At 37.3% G+C, this 21,476-nt stretch overlaps 1 protein-coding gene across 1 annotated transcript in view; it reads right to left on the reverse strand.

Annotated features, from left to right (window-relative positions):
• Window positions 1-21,476, reverse strand: part of iars1 (isoleucyl-tRNA synthetase 1) — a 163,697-nt gene that overhangs the window by 96,025 nt on the left and 46,196 nt on the right. Inside the window, exons 9-13 of the mRNA XM_073072668.1 lie at window positions 15,713-15,773; window positions 12,681-12,776; window positions 10,626-10,748; window positions 10,248-10,339; window positions 1,947-2,045 (exon numbers count right to left, since the gene is read on the reverse strand). Coding sequence (XP_072928769.1) covers window positions 1,947-2,045; window positions 10,248-10,339; window positions 10,626-10,748; window positions 12,681-12,776; window positions 15,713-15,773 — 471 coding nt within the window. The remainder of the gene's footprint in view (window positions 1-1,946; window positions 2,046-10,247; window positions 10,340-10,625; window positions 10,749-12,680; window positions 12,777-15,712; window positions 15,774-21,476) is intronic.

Consider the following 21,476-nt stretch of genomic DNA (forward strand, 5'->3'; position numbering starts at 1 on the left):
GAAAAAGCCAGACAAGGCCTGGAGTGAAAATTATATGATTTTACTACCTCAACAAAGAATTTGAAGGTATCGACAATCATCTAGAATGTTACAACAAATATGAAGACTTGGAGGATACAATCATTGAAAGCACTGCTTGAAGGCAGTTCATTATCTGCACTAAGTGGCTGCACTGATTTTGTTCATTTGGAGTCAATTAAAAGAGTGTAGCAGTATAAAGTGGATTAACTCCTCTGTCGATAACTATTGGGAACTAATGCACAATTTTATAGTACTGTAGTAGTTTTGGTAGTCTGCTAATTTGTTCTGTATTTCATTTAAATACATAATTTGTTACTCAGTTAAACATTAGTTTGTCTTTTTTATACCTTTTTAACTATTTCCAAGAAATTCCGAATTTTATTTTGTGCATGAAGTGAAGCACATGGAGTTATAGAACTGCACAACCCAGAAAAGGACCCTTCAACCCAACTCATGTATACCACATGCAATGTCTAACTATGTTAATCACATTTAAAAGCATTGGGTTTTTATCTCTCCACTCCTTTCCTATCCAAGTACTTACCGTAAAGATCCATCAACTAGTCTTTTTATATTTATACAGTATGTCTTTATGACAAATGAATTAGCAACTTGGGACATCAAATCTATACCAACTCTGAGAATTCATACTACTTCAATTTCCCCACTCTCCTTTAAACTATTCTCTCTCATTCCACTACATCAGCTCCACCCCTCCAGCACCATTGCCCGATCCTCCTGTCACTCACCTCCATTGAGTGGAATTTACAATAGTAAGCTAGCCTACTAACCAGCATACCTTTGGGATGTGGAGTAAACCAGAGCACCAGAGAAACCTACATAGTTATAGGAAGAATATGCAAATTTTACACAGCACTAGAGGTCAGGATCAATCCTGGATTGTTAGAGCTGTGCATAAACAATACCAGCTTAAATACATTTGCATAGTTTAGTGTTGAAACACAATGCTTTCTTCATAGTCAGAACATCTTTACAGAAGACAAGTTTGGACATGATGTAAAGATTTCCTCTACTGCACAGATTAATTACAGTGAATGCAAAAGTTAGTTGACTGAAGAAAATGGATAGCATTATTTTTAGAAACATGGGACTGAGTTCAGTCTAAACAACCTGGGGTGTCTCCCTTCTTTGAAGGCTGAATGGACACAAGTACCGCAGGTCATTTACTCAAAGCTCTTAAGTATTGATAACTGGTTTCCTATTAACTTCATCAATGGGAAAAACACAAAGGATGATTGTTGGAAATAATGAAAAATTCAGATCACCATCTTTTCAATTGGTGCTCAAAAGAAAAGCTCCACAACATCCACCAACAGAAATAAAAAGTTTAATTAACTAAAATAAGTCTCTTGTGATGATCCATCAGGTTTAAAGAATAATATTTAGAAAAGAATAAGTGCATTTGAAGATGATCACCTCCAAATGATGCAACAAAACAACTTGAATATAAAATCGCTGTAACTTCATTGTCACTGGGTCAGGATACTGGCACTCATCATTGAACAACATAATAATTGTATTGTCACCAAAAGGATGCAGTTGTCCATGAAATCTCATCTTAATAGCTCTCCGCTTATGATATCCTTCATAATCTGAGGTAGTTCGGACTGAAACAGATGCATTTGTTTTCAAAAATGTATAAATAAATGCCTGAAAATATTGTAAATGAAAATTAAACACAAGAATTATAGAAGTAATGTTTGTACAGAGAACAATGACAATGTCTAAGTTGTCTAATGCCATAAAAACCAACAACCCTAAAGTATCACTATGCAGCAAAACATACCTCTGAATGAGTTTTTAACTACAGTCTATGTAAGGCATATCTACTTCAATCACAATCAGTGTAAGACAACCAGCATGATTAATACAATTTAATATTGCTCATTCAAATCTGTCATTACCAGTAGCATTTGTCATTATTCTCCAGCAGCTTGTCCACCATGTGCTCCACTCGCACAAACCAACTTGGAACAGCTTTGTAAATAAGTGGGGTGTCTGACCTGTGAAAAGACAATAACTTATGAAATTGCTGATGGGAATGAAGAAAACAGATGCTATGCACATAATGGCCTGAAGCTCAATGCATTAGTTACTTGATTTATAATTCCACAGAAAATTACCACCGAATACCAAATTGAAATAGGAACATTAAATATTATAGAGTCATGGGGAACACCAAAGAAAGCCCAATTCTATCTTCACAAAATAATACTTTGTAGCCCAAGCCATCAAAGCTAATCCAACAGTTTGACTTCTCTAAATCAAGGTTATGAAGGTTATCAACAATTCTACTAATATTTCAGTTAACTGGGTACAATGCAAAAAAAAAAAGTACCCAAAATTCTGCTACCAACTGCTTTAAAGTCAGGTGTCAATGGAAACTTAATTCCCACCAAGCTTTTCTTTTGCTCCCTTACACACAACTCATAGAACAAAAATTATCTGCCAAGTTCCTTTTGCTTAATTTCAGAAAATTGCAACTATTTTAATTATTCATATACCACTTATGTACAGAAAGTTAAATTTTATTTTGTAATTGGGATCTTACTATAGGTTTTAAATAATTGGTGAAAAGATTAGACGGAAGATGAGTAAAATAATTACCTGGAAACAAAAAACAATTTGTAATTCATTGCCTGAAAAGGTGGGAGAGCTTGGCACTTTCATTAAATTTACCAAAGTACAGGAAGGTAGGAAGAGGCCAAGTAGATCTTTCAAATCATTGTAGACAAAATGATTTTTAATTATTTAATTTTAAGCAGCTTATTCTGCTTTGTTTCAAATAGTTTGTAATAGAGCCAATAAAGCCTCTAATGGGTTGCTGGAGCAAGAAAATGTAATTTTGTATATTATATCAACATTCAGTGTTCTGTGCTGCAAGGTAGCAAAAACAAATGATAATTATGAGGAATTATACCCAAGCACAGTGAAAACTTGCAGCGTTGGAAACTTTTGTCCCAAGAAATTATGCAAGTTATGTCATCATTCACAGTGCTACAATATTCCCAGACTTCTATTGCGCAAGGACACAATGCAAAATATATTATAAGCTCTGCCTCCTTTCAGAAATTCCATTTAAAGTTCAAGGTTTATAGCAGAGTTCTAAAGAGTCACAGTGAATAATCGATACAGATAATTATACTTAAATTAATCAGTCCAAATTAATTGATCAGAGCAAAATAAGAAGTATCTTCCTTTTTGCAAACAATTGATCGAGGATGTGTGTGTGGTGTGCAAGTTGTCTGGCACAGTACTGACCAGTGTTTGAACCAATCACAGCAGGGTAATGTGCACCCACTTTAATCAAATCCCCCTTTCACAATATAGGCACATAGCAATAAGAAATGATGATATACCATCGTTGTACTCCATTTTCATCCTAGGAAAAGCTTTCATTTCTAAGGGAGCCATATGAACATTATTTTTTTAAATTGTGTATCAGGTCAAAATTATTACCTCCATGTCTCCCCTAAATACCAAATGATTTAAATATTTGAAATTTTACAGTACAATTAAATTTGAATTTATTAACATACCAGGAATAAAAATTAATAGTTTAATAAAAATTTCTTGCACTTCCTTCATTGAGGATCATTTTCTACTTAAAAATATTTTGGAAAAGACTAAAACAACAGCACTATGTGATGCAATACATCTTTTCCCATTCATTCCTTACTTTTGATGTTAATTTTGTTTCTGTATTTAGATTAGTTCAACTTTGGGTTTTTAAAAATAATTTTGTGTAATAAACAAACTGACGCAGTATTCATTTCTTCAACAAAAAGTGAAGTGCAATTTTTAAAGAGTTCTAAAGGCAATCAAAGCATGCTTACATAATTGTTATATTTGTTACTAACAAGGAAAAAGGATAGCCTTGCCCATAGAAAACATGAATCAAATTCAGGTACTCAACAATGCATTAAAAATGCCGGTACATTTTACAATTGCATCAATATCAAAAAAGCTTTCAATAATACCTTATCATACAACAGCTAAAAATAACAACACATGCAAGACATTATTGGAAAATAGACCAATGTAAGTTGCTTATGTAAAGAAGAAAGAAATTTAACCCAAAATATGCTGGAAATAAAAGAACTCCCTGCTGCAAAATGCAATTCATATAGAAACCCTACAGCACAATACAGGCCCTTTGGTCCACAAAGCTGTGCCGAACATGTCCTTACCATAGAACTGCCTAGGCTTACCTGTTTTTCTAAGTTCCATGTACCCATCCAGGAGTCTCTTAAAAGACACCACTGTTTCTGCTTCCACCACCACCACTGAGAGCCCATTCCATGCACTCACCACTCTCTGTGTAACAAACTTACCCCGACATCTCCTCTGTACCTACTTCCAAGCACCTTAGGAATAGGCCCTCTCGTGCTAGCCATTTCAGCTAAATTGCAGTTTGAAGACAAGACAATCAAGTATTTTACCAAGCAAGGTCTTAACTATTGCAAACATTACCTCCTTGCCTCAGACACTCATGCTATACATTGCCACTAGCCAAATGGCAACTGACCAGTCACTACCTTGAACTGAGCTACAACCATCCAGCAATACATTCATTTATTTTCACCTGTAACATTGTCCTTGCTTTTGCTCATATGCTGCCTAAACCTTTTCCTTGCCCTTTGGTATAGCAAAAGCTGACTGTGAAGAACAAACTTTAAAAGGCAGAGAAAAGGAAGAGAAACAGACTGGTTTACAACTTGGTAAAAGGGAGTAATAATAAGTGAAACAACTATCAATTCTTTTGACATGTAATCACCCTGCATTCTTCCCAACCTTCAAATCTCTCTCCCCATTTTTTGTTTGTTATCTTAAAATTGATTTTAATCTCCAACCTTGACAGTTCTAATGAAAGGATCATTGAGGTGTTTCCTGTTTTTATTTCAAATCATTCAAATTATTGTAATGATGTGGTGGCCTGCCTTGCATCTTGGAACACCTCAGAAACATGAGCTGAGCCAAACCAAACTCCAAATCGCATAACCAATCACTCCAGTGGTTGTATTAAGGCTGCCAATCTACATCAGCATAATTTTAAAATTCTCATCTGTTTTCAAATCTCTCCATATCTGCCTTTTCTCATCTTCACAGGCTCCAAATCTGCATCCTAAGCTCTTTGCACGACTCCAATGACTCAGGGGTCTTTGCAAAAGTACCAATGGTAGCCCAGAGCTCCATCAGAATACTATCACAATTTCACTTCCCTTTCTATGCTCTTCACTTTCAAAATGTCCCTCGCAAACATACTTCTCAATCATATTTTCTTGATGGGAAGCTATGTATCAAATACTGTTTCATAAATTTGTGAAGCATACATATGATATGAGTGTTACATGTATAAATGAAATTGTTCCTTGTTGATGTACTGGGTACCCAGAGTTGAAGTACAGATTAACTATGATTAACAGAAATAACAGTACTGGCTCTAACAATTAAACAGTCCAATCACTCTTTGTTGCTTTCTAAGTCATCTTCATTAAAAATAGTGTTCTATCCTAAGTGATGTGCTGTTTCTTAATTTAAAAAATGTAATACCATTCTTAAGATAGCAAAAAATTTTCAAATCACTTCAACATTTCAAATATACTTGACATAACATAGTTAATCTGATGAGCTGCAGGAAGCAGTAGTAAAATTAATGTTTTACTTGTGGCACATTACAACACTCCTAAAGGATATCAGAAGCTTCTGGGTTGAATACATACTGAACCATGATTTTTTGCAGTTAGGCAGCTCTAAATATCTCTAAGACAATAGAAAGTCACAAGACCTCATGGATGTGGGCATTCCTGACTTAAGTAATATAAAAGATCTTTCCCCAGTTGTCCTTCACAAGTAGGGATGCAGCACCATCAATTATAACATTCCGGTGAAGGTACTCACACATTGGTGCTTGCACAACTTCAAACACGTCAAACTTCAAACAGTATTAACTTTGAGCTCAAGGAGTTCAATTTAATTTCATTAGCCATTAGATTCAAATATGCAAAAATATAGGTCTGGTCCACAGGTCGAGATTCTAAATTGGAGAAAGGCCAACTTTGATGGGTTAGAAATTATCTGGTATGTGTGGACTGGGACAGGCTTTTTTTTGGCAACGGTGTACTTGGTAAGTGGGAGGCCTTCAAAAGTGAATTTTTGAGTTTGTATGTGCCTGTCAGAATAAAAGGTAAAGATAAAAAGCAACACACACAAAAGGGTGGTGGAATGCAGCAGACCAGGCAGCATCTATAGGAAGAAGTACAGTCAACATTTCGGGTCGAGACCCTTTGTCAGGACTGACAGAGAAAAGAGATAGTAAGAGATTTGAAAGTGGGAGAGGGAGGGGGAAGACCCGAAATGATAGGAGAAGACAAGAAGGGGAAGGATGAAGCTAAGAGCTGGGAAGTTGATTGGCCAAAGGGATACAAGGCTAGAGAAGGGGGGAGTATCATAGGACGGAAGGCCTTGGAAGAAAGAAGGGGGGATGGGAGCACAAGAGGAAGATGGAGAACAGGCAAGGAGTTATTGTGAAAGGGAAAGAGAGAGAAAAAATACACACACAGAATAATAATAAATAAATAGGGATGGGGTAAGAAGGCGAGGAGGGGCATTAATGGAAGTTAGAGAAATCAATGTTCATGCTATCAGGTTGGCGGCTACCCGGATGGAATATAAGGTGTTGTTCCTCCAACCTGAGTGTGGCTTCATCTCGACAGTAGCGGAGGCCATGGATAGACATATCAGAATGGGAATGGGACGTGGAATTAAAATGTGTGGCCACTGGGAGATTCTGCTTTCTCTGGCAGACAGAGCATAGGTGTTCAGTGAAACAGTCTCCCAGTCTGTGTCAGGTCTCACCAATATATAGAAGGCCACACTGGGAGCACCGGACACAGTATACCACACCAGCAGTGACACAGGTGAAGTGTCGCCTCACCTGGAAGGACCGTCTGGGGCCCTGAATAGTGGTGAGGGAGGAAGTGTAAGGGCAGGGGTAGCACTTGTTCCGCTTACAAGGCTAAGTGCCAGGAGGGAGATCGGTGGGAAAGGATGGGAGGGATGAATGGACAAGAGAGTCACGTAGGGAGCGATCCCTGTGGAAAGCAGCAAGTGGTGGGGGAGGGATAGATGTGCTTGGTGGTGGGATCCCGTTGGAGATGGCGGAAGTTACAGCGAATTATATGTAGAGCGTATAAGCATGAATATTGATTTCCCTAACTTCCGTTAATGCCCCCCCTCCCCTTCTTACTCCATCCCTATTTATTTATTAGTGTGTGTGTGTGTGTGTGTGTGTCTGTCTGTCTGTGTGTGTCTCCCCCTCCCCCTTTCAAATCTCTTACTATCTCTTTTTTCTGTTAGTCCTTACGAAGGGCCTCGGCCTGAAACGTCGACTGTACTTCTTCCTATAGATGCTGCCTGGCCTGCTGCGTTCCACCAGCATTTAATGCGTGTTGCTTGAATTTCCAGCATCTGCAGGTTTCCTCGTGTTTGCGTAAAGATAAAGAGTGTAAGGAACCTTGGTTTTGAAGAGATATTGAGGCCCTGGTTAAATAAAACAAAGGAAGTGCAGAGCAGGGTGAGGCAGGGAGGAACAAATGAGGTGTGTATGGAATATAAGAAATGCAGACAACACTTAAAGAAAGAAATCAGGAGGACTAAAAGCATGAGGTTCCCCTAGCAGACACAAGGAGGAGAATCCTAATCCTAAGGGATTCTACAGGTTAAGAGCAAAAGGAATGCTCGGGTTAAAACTGGTCCTCCGTAAGAACAGAATGGTATCCATGTGTGGAGCCAAAACAGATGAGGGAGATCTTAAATACAGGTTTCCCCCGCTATCCGAAGGTAGAGAGTTCCTATGAAACCGTTCGTAAGCCGAAATGTCATACAGCGAAGAAGCTATTAACATTAATTTATATGGGAAAGATTTTTGAGTGTTCCCAAACCCAAAAAATAACCTACCAAATCATACCAAATAACACATAAAACCTAAAATAACATGAACATATAGTAAAAGCAGGAATGATATGATAAATACACAGCCTATATGAAGTAGGAATATTGCATGTATAGTGCAGTTTCACTTATCAGAATTGGGAAGACAGCAAGCTGAATTTGTAGGGGAAAAAAAAAAATCGGCACGTACACGCATGTGCACACAACTGCCTGCACAAGGCTTCACAGTCATGGTAGTCTTTCTCAGGGTAAACACACATATAAAGCGCTCATTGTTTTTTTTCGTAAAAGTGAAAATTCTCATTGGTTAGCAAGAACAGGTACTAATGTAGGTCTTTCGTAACAGCAAGCTGTTGTAAAGCGAACGTTTGAAAAACGGGGACCACCTGTAATTTTTTTGCATCTGTATTTACTCAGAAGACAAACAGAGTCAATAGAATTGAGGCAAACGGCATGAACTTCATGGACCTTATACAAATTACAGAGGAGATAGTATTTGCTGTCCTGAGGCAAATCAAGGTGGATAAATCACAAGGCCAGACAAGATGCTCCCTCAGACCATATGGTAGGTAGGGTCACCTACCTACAGGAAAGATTTTAATAAGGCTGAAAGCGTACAGATAAAATTTACAAGGAGAGAGTGTGAGAGTGTGGAACCGTAAGTAGTGCATGCAAGCTCAATTTTAATATATAAATGATGTTTGGATGGTAGGGATATGGAGGGCTATGGTCCTGGCGCAGGTCAATGGGAGTATACATTTTACATGGTTTTGGCATTTCCATTCTCAGTCCTGATACAGTTGTGACTAGAATTACCAAGTTTAATTGTGATTCAGACATACACGAGTACCCATGAATACTGCTGAACAAGAGTTACACCAGAGCCAAAATGCAAAACACAGCACCAACAGTCATACACAACACAAGGCAAATATAGCCCATATAAGAAAGCAATAAAATAGTCACACAAAACAAATATATAGTCCAAGTAATTGAGTCCAAGAAAGTTGCAGCAGTATGCAATCAAACAATACATTTGACTTCTGCTGAGTGAATACTGGAGACCAGCACTGACTCCAACATGGATGCCAAGCACTCCAGGTAAGCACACCAATTCCAACACCTCTCTCCTGGGCAGATACAAACAGGTGACACCACCGCTTGAGTCCTAGTCCTTGCCACAACCAAGGACATGCAGCTTCATCCCCGCCTTCAGTCAATAAACTCACAAATCTAAGTTGCACAATACCACATTATCAATGTCCGGCAGCATCTCTGATCACGAGAAAAACGATTAAGATGATCACTTGCTGTTGGCTTGCACACCGCCTTCGCATATGAACTCTATGACACAAGCAGCAGCACGATCCGCACCAAGTCTAGTTCCTTCACTTTCTCTGCCAACGTGCAATTTAGTGATGGGGTAGGCCTGCAGTACCAATGTCCAGGATCACAAGAAAAGCAACTAAGATGATCACTTGCTGTTCGACTTCACATTGACTTCATGCACCGATGCCTCTCTGCCAATCCACATCAAGTCTGGCTCCTTCAGTTTCTCCACCAACATGCCACTCAGTGATGGGGGTAGGCCTGCAGTACTTTTAAGTTCTTAATGTCCAGCAAGGGCTTGTGATCATAAAAAATACACTTATAAAAGATAGTAACACCTTTGGTTGGCTCTGTGGAAGCCGTTGGGTCCAAGTACACCACCATCTTACTGGAACTTTTTCCTTCAAAAGATGCTACTCAAAGCTCTGGTGAATTGTTTGTTGTTTCAGAGTCCAGCACTTGCAGTCTCTGGTGTTAAGACTGATATTACTTCAGAACTATACAGATGAGCATATTGTTGGGTTTAGTATTTTGATTGATTTAGCTAATTTTATATGAGATGATGGTAGAAAAGCTGCAACTGAATGCAATAAATTTACATTAAGATGGTAAATTCTCCTCATCCAACAGAACGTGATTAAAAAATAGAGGACAAAAAAACCAACCCTTTAAGTAAATAGAATATTTCAGTCAAGTGTGCCATAACTGGATCTGTTTTAAATAAATTACCTGGCCAAAGAGTGGGGTGGTTACATGAACCAAATCAGACAACAGGTTGTTTAATAAACTAAAATTTTTTGGATAACTAAGCAGCTGTGTTTTGTACTGAGAATGCCCCACACCTAACTCAAATGGCAGCAAGCAAAATTCTAATATTTTCATAATATGATGAAAGGCTCTACACATTTCCAAATAGTTCTTACCTCCAGCAAAATGGATAATTGTGATTGAAAGTACTATTATGAACCAGTCGACCTTTATCTTTCAGATATTTAATGATATTTTTGTCTGCATCCTAGAAGGAGATTAAATATAATGTAATTCCAAATTTTAAAGACTGTGAAGTTAAAGCATACATTTTAGGATAAGTATATTAAAAGTATCTAAATAACTCACGACAAAAGAATGAAGACAAGAAACTTCAGAATTTTTACATACTGAGCACTATAAAGCAATTAATCTTCAACTGTAAATCTCAAACATGACTAAATAGAAATATAGTAATTATTTACCATTTAACGTGTTTTGTTCATCTGCAAGGTCATCTTTTTGACAACTATGAACATGAAACAACCACCAACCTTCACATACTGGCCAGCAAAATCCTTCACTTCAGTTGTGAAACAACCAGAGGCATCCACAGGGCACACAGGTGATGAATCTTTCTGGATTATGCCGTAATCCATACAGACACGAAAATCATCCTGGAGATGAAATACTGCATTAGTTTTGTTTAGGCAGTGAATTTCAGAGGAAGCTTGCAAAGGAGAATAGGAGTCTTTCAAGATATTGACAGAAATTTCTGGTCAAGATAAATGACTATTAATTTACAATTTTCATATTATTTCTGAAACAAAGTCAAAAATATCACTCTACTGATACTAGGGTAACAGCTTTAAACCAGTAATTTTAACAAAGTACAGCTGTTGTGCAATGGTAAAACCTCAGTAAGATAACATTTAAAAATATAACCTTTATCGTGGGAATGAGCCCTTCTGCTATCTCTTAAACCCCCGCAAAATAATTGACTGCAAAACATGCAGTGACACAAATTGCACTCCATCAGCCAATGTTCATCCAGTCTTAAGATCTATATCTAATGCAAAGATACCAAAAATCCTTCCCTAACACATATCTTTGCTCTTCTCCCTAAAGGTATTTAACACATTCTCAACATTTATTATTTTCATTTCCACCTGGTGCTTAGCAATTGCAAGTGGGCACCTGTAACCTGTATTCTACAATGGTAAATATTCACTTCAATTGATCACACAAAAAAAAGTTATTAGTAGGCCAGATCATTCTCCTATCAGATAATAACACAGATAGCATTTTCACAGAGACCAGCATTGCCACCAGACCATCCTTTGTGTGTAATGAAAGTTCCAAACTGCACAGGGCTTCATATTGGCCTGTTTCTCCTCACCCCACTGCCAACCTACATGCCAGAAATGGCTCATATACTAGCAAAGTTCCCATTCCTTTGAATAGGATCGCTGAACGTGATTTATTTTTCTTTAGCATTTTAATTCTATTTACAAAAATACATATTTACTTGTAGAAAAAATATACTTTTAAATTTCAACTGTTTTTAAATGTGCCAAAAATGAGGTAAGAAAATCTTTGACAGTGCTGAATTGTGAAAGGCATCAAAGTGGTATATATGGAGCAAGCTGTCTGAGGACATGCTAGAAGTGGATACAATTATAATACTTATAGATTTAGAGGGACCTCAGTCAAATGGTGAGGAATGAGACTAGCTCCAGTAGGTTGTCACGTATTGAGTTGTGCGGAAGAGTCATACAACATGGAAACAAGCTATATGACTCCAAGGTGGTGTTCAGTGGCAGGATCTCAGCTTTCATAAGTCACGACTGCCATTTGTGTCCCAGAAAGACAGCAGTGGAGGGCTGCAGCTCAGTATGTCCTGCAAATACCACAGGAATTAATAGGCTGTGGAAAATTAAGGCAAGGAGCCTAATGGAGGTGTCAATGTTAGGATTAGCATGACGGGTCCTGTGCTAGTCAGGACGTAAAACTACTATAAATGGTGCTGGTTACACCTGTTAGAACCCATCATTTTTAAGACTGTTTACAGAAAAGAGTTTGGTTGCGACACCAATGAAAAGACAGGGTTTTTTTGAGGTTGATAATATTGCCAGTGTAACTTTTATCATGCATGTTCTTGCAATGGGTAAAACACTGAGTGAAAATTATCAGGGCCATGAGATGGGGTGAACTTTTCTTTAAAGTTAGTGGCATCCTACTAAGGGCATCACTTTCATCAATGTAACTTTCTTCTATGCATCCATTGTATCTCCTCAGAAAGCCATAACTTCAGATTTCTATACACAGGGAAACCTACTTTAATATCACCATGATTTAGTAATTCCATCAAAAACTTCACACAAAAGAAGATGAATTAGAACAGTATGTTAATATTCTTCAACTCACAAAAAAACTAACAAATTCCGTCTACAGAGTCGATTAAATGCAACTAGAATAAATTGTAAACAAAAAAATACTGTACCTCACCATGGAAATTTTAGTATGGCATACACTGATGGGAATGAAGCAGAAATTAGAAAATGACCACTAGAATGTTAAAAATGAGTTTAGCCATAAAAAAAACTTACTGCACCGAAGTATGGAGCCTGGTGTACAACACCTGTACCCTCCTCCTCTTTAACATAATTGTCCACGAGCACTGAGAAAGCTCCAGTTTCTTTACACTGCAAGAGAAATATATAGGTATTTAAGTACTTAATAAAATCCTAGATAATTACATGTAAGTATACTCAATAAAGTTGTAATGAATAGGGAATATTGAAATGGGTCACTTATTAAAGTATTTCAATATATAAAAGGCAAAATTAAAACAATAAATATGATCAATTACCAACAAATGAATCATTCCTAGTAGCTGGAATATCCCACCTACTAGCTTATGATTCAACTCAATTTACTTCCTCCAAATCAAAGATGCAGCTTTGAGAACTTGTACACAGAAAGTCTGGAGCTTAATTGAGAGAAAAATTCTCCCAACATTTTTATTATAAATTGATCCACTTTATACAATTCCTTCCTGATAAACTCTATGTTGCATTAATTTAATAACCAAGGCTGGAGTATCACGAAGATACTTACAGATGCAGGTCCACCACAGTTGTTGACTTTTAACAGTACTGGGCATAAAACATATGTATAACTCCACAAGTGTATTTATTAAAGGAACACCCTACTGTCTGTTATATTTTACTACTGATAATTTTGATAAAAATCAGAGATATCTCATGACTAATACAACAGTCATTCTTACAGCTTTACAGCTCATCATTACACTCATTCTCAATATATTAATTTATACATTTGCCTGTAATTCAAAGTCTGGCATATTCCTTTTATAATACTGAGTTTGCAGTCTATAATTTATTCACAATGTAGTGAAATTTTTTGAACATCTCATCCTTCAATTATTACACTGGACAACAAAGATTTTGCTTTTTGAACACTTCTGGGTGTATCATACAGATTTTGGGCTGCTGATTATGAAAATCTCTATGAACTTTCCCTATCATGCACCATTTAAAAAACCTATATTTGTTATTTCAATTCATAATTCAAATCAATTGAAATACCGTCCAAAATGTAAGCCAAAATATTTTCTATCGTGTCCAGGTATGCCTGGGCATGCTTAGGCAGGGCAGATGTTTCATGGCAGGACAGGCATTATAAAGACTATAAACACATCACACATACACCAATATTGCATTGCGCTTACATGCATATTGGTTTGTGATCATGTTGATGGGCATGTTCTACACACACTGCATATTGTACATATTATAATAAAGTAATTGTGTTTTCAGAAGTATCTGTGATAGCAAAATGTCTCACCAATGTTGCAACAGCCACAATACTTTATTATATTGTCATGAGTATATGCTTAATTCTCAAAGGCGGAACATAACTTGTCTTATTAAGAAAGCCAAAGAGCTCTACTTTGGGTGTAAAATTGGAAATCAAGGCAAAGCCTAAACTCCTCACATTTGTTGCGTAACATGCGCTGTCAATCTTAGAGCTTGGCTCAGAGATACTCTGAAGTCAATGCCGTTCACTGTCTCGATAGTATGGCGAAAGCAGAAGGATCATGTGACAGACTGCTACTTCTGTCTGACCAGTATGTCTGGCTTCTCTGTGAAAAACAAGAAACTCATTGAATACCCTGATCTCCCTTCAGCCATAAGACCTGTGCCACATGACGATAGTCTTTCAGGACCAAAGCCACCAAAGATATGGAGTCTAGAGGAGACAAACGAAGGTGCCATGATGCACAACCCGGGAATAGAAAACAACACAGATTCTGATTCAGATTTTGAACCCTTTATGTCGAGTGAGCCTCATCTGATAACTCAATCGGAGTTAAATGACCTGGTCAGAGACTTGGTTTTGTCAAAAGCAAAGCAGAATTACTGGGATCAGGACTGCAAAGATGGGATCTGCTGTCATGAGGCACAAGAATTTTCTTCTTTCACAGTTGCCAAAAGGATTTGATGCAATTCTTTGGTTGAGTTGATAATGTGTGTTTCTCCATGACCCACAACAAACGAATCTTTTTATTGATTCTTCAGCTTTAATTCTGAAAGCTGTGCTGCTACACAAAGGCAATGTCAACCCTTCAATACCATATGGTTATGTAGTACACATAAGAAAATTACCAAAATTTGGAAGTCATATGTGGAACAACATCTACAACTAGAACATCTGTGGTGATCTGAAAGTAGTAGGGCTGCTACTAGACATGCAGCTTGGATACACCAAGTACCATTGTTTTATTTGCGAATGAGACAGCCGTGCTGAAGAATCTCATTAACCATTCCGTAAGAAGTTGGTTCCAGGGCAGAAAAGTGTGGCACATAAGCCACTTGTAGACCCAAAAATATTTTTGTCTCCTCTTCATATAAAACTGGGACTTATGAAAGCAATGAACAAGAAAGGTGAAGGATTTCAATATTTGAGACAAATGTTTCCCAGAATAACTGATGCCAAGATTAAAGAAGCCATTTTTGTTGGCCCACAAAATCAAGCAGATCATCAATGACAGGCAATTCCAAGCACTTCTAGTGGGACCGGAGAAAGTGGCATGGAAGGCATTCAAGGATGTTATTGAAAATGATCTTGGCAACTACAAAGCACCAAACCACATGCAGCTGGTTGACAATATGCTTCAAGCATACAAAACCATGGAACATGTTATTAGACTCATTTTCTGCAAACCCATTTGAACTTCCCTGCAAATCTTAGCGCTGTCAGTGATGAGCATGGTGAAGGATTTCACCAGCATATTATGGACATGGAGAAATGGTATCAGGGCAACTGGAATCCATCAATGCTGACTGATTATTGTTGGACACTGAAACAAGAAGCCTCTGACACAGAGTACAAACGGAAATCAAACATTTTTAGTTTAGCTGAACTATTGCAAAGTGTCAGCACCATACTGCAAATGAGCAAATTATATTCAATAAAAGTAAATTTCTTGTTTCTCCAAATTCCTATATGATACAAGTAGTCTGAAATTATATTTGTGTTCAGCTTCAAGCAGTCTATCATAACCTTAAAAAATTTATGAGGAAACAAATTGCAGTTGGATGTACACTGACCTTACCTTCAAGAAATAGTCAAACAATGGTCTGTACTTCTTGCCTTTCAGGGCAATGCCCTTGAATCTTTATTTGGGAAACAAAAAGAAATCACCATTTTAACTTGACCTTATATAATTAACGTCAGAATGGACAGTAATACAAGTGTTCTAGACAATCCCACTAAAGTATAACTTCTACAGTATGACGACAAACTATTCTCCAACTGTCTATTCACATGGCTGTGAGAAATATTCATCAGAAAAACAAAATACGAAAATATGGATAAACATTAAGAATATTAACTGATATTCAGCGAAGATGCATATGAATTCACAGATACTTATAGTGAATGACGTTTCTACCAAACATTTTAAAAGTATTTCAAACCAAAATGATTTGGATGCAATGGCCACTAAATAAGTAAGTAGTTGTGGAAATATGATACCCTACAAACAGCAAGGAGATGAATAAACAGACGAGAGAAAATCTGCAGATGCTGGAAATCTGAGCAACACACACAAAATACTGGAGGAATTCAGCAGGGCAGGCAGAATCTATGGAAAAGAGTACAGTTGATGTTTTTGGCTGAAACACTTCCGCAGGACTGACTTATTTCAAGACAGATACATAATCAATCCATCTTGGTTTAGTGATATTATTTGATAGAGTAAAAATGGCAAGATCATTTAATCGCCTCAAGCACTATCACAGGATCTTTGGTGTCTTTCTGAATGATTACAGGCAGATGTATGGAGAATATGGATGTATAGACGGATGTACGGAGAATATGGATGTATGGATGGATGTGTGAAGAATATGGATGGATGTCGGGAATATGGATGTGTGGATGGATGTGTGGGGAATGTGGATGTATGGATGGATGTGTGGGGAATAGGAGTACACACACATGGCTCCCTGAAAATGGAGTCTCTGGTAGGCAGAGATGTGAAGACAGCTTTTTGCATATTGGCTTTTAGCAGTCACAGCAATTACGTAATGAGAAAGTTGGGAGACTGTAGTGAGTTATCAGTTGTACAAGATGTTGGTGAGGCCACACTTAGGTATTGCACTCATTTTTGCTCACACTACTATAGGAAATATGTTTTCAAATTGGAAAGAGTAGAAGAATGTATTTACAAGGATCTTGAGCAACACACAAAATGCTGGAGGCACTCAGCAGGCTAGACAACATCTATGGAGAGAAATAAGTGGATGATGTTTTGTGCTGAGACCCTTCACCAGGACTGGAAAGGAAGGGGGCGGAAGCCAGAATAAAATGGTAGAGGGAGGGAGAGCAGTACAAGCTGGTCAGTAATAGGTGAGTCAGATGAAGGGGAAGGTAGGTGCCTGGGGAAGGGGGGTGATGTGAGAAGCTGCGAGGTGATAGGTGGGAAAGGTAATACACTGAAGAAGGAATCTCATAGGAGAGTACAGTGGAATAAAGGGAAGAAAGTGGAAAAGGAGGGATATAATGAGCAATCATGAATGTGGAGAAGGGGCAAAAGGGCCACCCAGAACAGAGGGAAAAAAAACAAGATGAGTAGGAACTGAGGGGAGTGGTTACTGCAAGTTAGAAAAATCAATGTTCATGCCATCAGGTTAAAGACTATCCGGATGGAATATGAGGTGTTGCTCCTCCAGTCTGCATTTGGCCTCTTTGTGGCAGTGGAGTAGGCCACGGACAGACATGTCTGTATGAGAAAAAGTCAAATTGAAATGGATGCCACTTATTCAGTCACAATGAAGGGGCTTGGCCCAAAACATTGACAGTTTATTATACTCCATAGATGCTGTCTGATCTGTTGAGTTCTTCCAGCATTTTCTGTGTTTCTCAAGATGTCAAACATCTGCAAAACCTCTTGGGTCTCTCACTTACAAGGATGTTACCAGGACTCAGACTGAGTTATAGAGGGATGCTGAGCAGGTAGGACTTTTTTCTTCTCCTTGGGCATAGAAACTGATAGGTACTTATTAAATCACAAGATATAGGAGCAGAATTAGGCCATTTGGCCCATTGAGTCTGCTCTGTAATTTCATCATAGGTGATCCAATTTTCCTCTCAACCCCAATCTCCTGCTTTTTCCCTGACCAATCTAGAATCAATCAACCTCTGTCTTAAATATACATGAAGACTTTGTCTGCGCAGCTGTCTATAACAAAGAGTTCCAGTTTCACTATTCTCTGGCGAAAGGAATACCTACTTATCTCCTTTCTAAAAGGATGGCCCTCTATTCTGAGGCTGTGTCCTCTAGTCTTAGATTCTCCCAACATAGGAAGTATCCTCTTCACATCCACTCTATCAAGGCCTTTCACCATTCAATGGGTTTCAATGAGGTTTCTTTTGAATTCCAGTCAATACAGGCCCAGCCATCAAATGCTCTTCATATGACAAGTCATTCAATCCTGGAATCATTTTTATGAACCTCCTTTGAACCCTCTTCATGGAACACAGTTTATTACTTACATCTTCAATTGAAAATCAATTAATGAAAACCAGAACTGATTTTTATATACATAGTGATAAATCGGGTAAACTATTAGCTAACCAATTGAAAAATGCTTCGGTTAAATGTCAAATTATTAAGATTCGTCAACAGAATGGTGAACTGACAGTTAACCAAGATGAGATAAACAAATCTTTTCAAGGTTTTTATACCTCCCTGTATCATAATACCATGCATGATTTTCTTGGGAAATTGAATTTTCTAAAATTATCATCTGAAGAACTTTTAATATTAGAAACTCCTATTACGGATGCAGAAATTAAAGGTGTTATTTCCTCTATGAATTCTGGGAAAGCACCAGGTCCAGATGGGTATACAGTGGAATTTTTAAAGTGTTTTTCCTCTACTCTTTCTCCTTGGTTATGAAAGGTTTTTGAAGAAGCAATTAGACTAGGTAAATTGCCACAATCTTTTTATAGAGCTTCCATTTCTTTAATATTGAAAAAAGATAAAGACCCTACTGACTGTGCATCCTATATCTTTATTGAATGTAGATTCCAAGATCTTTTCCAAGTTACTGGAAAAGACTGGAGAAGGCTGGAGAAGGTATTACCTCAAATTATCTCGGAGGATCAAACTGGTTTTATTAAAAATCACTATTCTTTTTTCAATATTAGGAGATTATTGAATATTGTTTATACTCCTTCACGCAGCACCTCAGAATGTGTCATTTCATTAGATGCAGAGAACGCACTTGATAGGGTTGAATGGCCATATTTATTTACTGTGCTTGAGAAGTTTCATTTTAGTCCGACATTCATATCCTGGATTAAATTAATATATCATACTCCAGTAGCCTCGGTTTTTACTAACAATCAAAGATCTCCCTTTTTTCGTTTATTTCGGGGTACCAGGCAAGGCTGTCCTTTTAGTCCATTATTATTTGATATTGCTATAGAACCTTTGGCAATTGCTATTAGAGAATCACCTAACATTTTTGGCATTACTCGCGGGATGGATATACATAAGTTATCATTATATGCAGATGACCTGTTATTATATATTTCTGATCCTGAGAAATCCATTCCTGCAGTTATATCATTGTTGGCTCAGTTTAGTGATTTTTCCGGGTATAAATTGAATCTTAATAAGAGTGAATTGTTCCCCTTAAATAGACAGATTCCAATTTATGGAAATTTATCTTTTAAATTAGTTAATGACTTTTTTATATACTTAGGGATTAAAATTACAAAAAATCATAAGGAGTTATTTAAGATGTTATGTACTCGTGACACGTGACAGTGGTACCCTTGTCACGTGATTGGGGTTGAAGTTATACTGGACTTGAGGTAATGGTCTTGTGATGGTGGAGTGACGTCATTTTCCCGCCAGTAGAGGTCATGTGACAGGTTTTTTTTTTACAGGTGATAAAAGGAAGACCCACCCTGTGGGGAGGGGCAGTTCGTGGCTGGATTTGCCAAGCTGACTTCATGCCACTGCTTGATTTAACGTGATGACGCAGTTTAGTTGAAAAATTAAGTTTTATCTAATGCCTAAAGTTTAAAAGGTCATTGCCAGCAGTTTCTTTACTGTGGAGAGTGAAGATAAAAGTTCGGAAGTTAAAGATCGAGGAGAATCGAATTTCGACGGTGGATTGGGTTCGACCTTGTGTGATCCTCATTCGGGAGGATTTCGTTGACTGTTCTCGTGTTAATCTCTGCTGGGATAGCAGGAGATTGAGGACAGTGTGGAAGAAGAGGTCAGTGCCTTTAAGCCATTACGTTTCATTAAATTCTACGTGGGAAGAGTTCGACGCCGGGGATCGAAGGAGAACGACGTGGAAGAGAATTTAAATCACCTTAAAAAGTCTCTCCTTTTAAATGGACTGAGCATTTTGAACTTTTGGCAATATCGCTTTAAACAACTGTTTTTGCAACATCGCTTTAAGAACTGTTTGAGCTGCATCGCTTTAAGAGCTGTTTTCCGGTTACGTTAGTGTTTGTTTACTTTTGGGGGGTTTGTTTTCAGTGTTTAATAAACGTGTTATTTGTTATAAAAACCCTTGCCTAACTCACATATATTTATTGTTGCCGGAATACGTAACAAAGATTAATTTTTTACCCTTAATTGATCAGATTAAATGTTTGTTCACTAAATGGTCACCATTGTCTTTATCTCTGATAGGTCAGATTAATGCTATTAAGGTGATTATTTTACCCAAGTTCTTATATATATTTCAAGCGGTACCAATTTTTATTCCGAAATCCTTTTTTGACAATGTTGATTCAATAACTTCCTCATATATATGGCAGAACAAAAATCCTAGATTAGGTAAAAGATATTTACAGAAGACAAGGAAGGAAGGTGGATTGGCATTGCCTAATTTTAGATTTTATTATTGGGAATTAATATTCGATACTTGAAATGTTGGCTAAGGGATTGGGATTTATCTCCTAGCCCTCATTGGGTAAATCTGGAAACTAAATCTGTACAAGGATTTTCATTGGGTTCTATTTTAGGGACTTCTCTTCCCTTTGCTCTTTCTAAATTGCATAAACAAATTGACAATCCGATAGTCACACACTTTACGTATATGGTTTCAATTTCAGAAATTTTTTGGGTTGAATCAATTTGTTTTAGCTATTCCTATTGTATCCAATTTCTTTTTTCATCCTTCTATTATGGACCAAGCTTATTCAGCTTGGAAGACTAAAGGAATACTATGATTTTCTGATCTATTTTTGGATAATTGTTTTATGTCTTCTGAACAATTATCTAATAAATATAATTTGCCCAGATCTCATTTTTTTAGATATTTACAGATTAGGAATTTCTTAAACACTGTACTTCCTACCTTTCCAAATCTTGATTCTTCGGGTATTTTGGAGAAATTGTTAGAACTAAATCCTTTTCAGTAAGGTGTAATATCAAATGTTTACAATATAATTATGAAAATACATTCAGAGGCCTTTTATAAGATTAAAAATGATTGGGAAAGAGAACTTAACTTTACTATCCCTTTTGAGAATTGGGATAAAATTCTTCAATTAGTTAATTTATCCTCTATATGTGCTAAACATTCATTGATACAGTTTAAAGTTGTGCACAGGGCTCATGTGTCCAAGGATAAATTGGCTCGTTTTTATTCCCATATAAATCCTATATGTGACAGATGTCATTCTGAGATAGCTTCTTTAACTCATATGTTTTGGTCATGACCGCTTTTGAAAAAATATTGGAAAGACATTTTTGATATTATTTCCACGGTATTGAACATTGATTTAGAACTTCATCCTATTACTGCAATCTTTGGTTTACCAATGATGGAGTCAATCCATTTATC

The sequence above is a fragment of the Hemitrygon akajei genome, chromosome 19 (assembly GCF_048418815.1).
Source record: "Hemitrygon akajei chromosome 19, sHemAka1.3, whole genome shotgun sequence".
Taxonomy (NCBI): Eukaryota; Metazoa; Chordata; class Chondrichthyes; order Myliobatiformes; family Dasyatidae; genus Hemitrygon; species Hemitrygon akajei.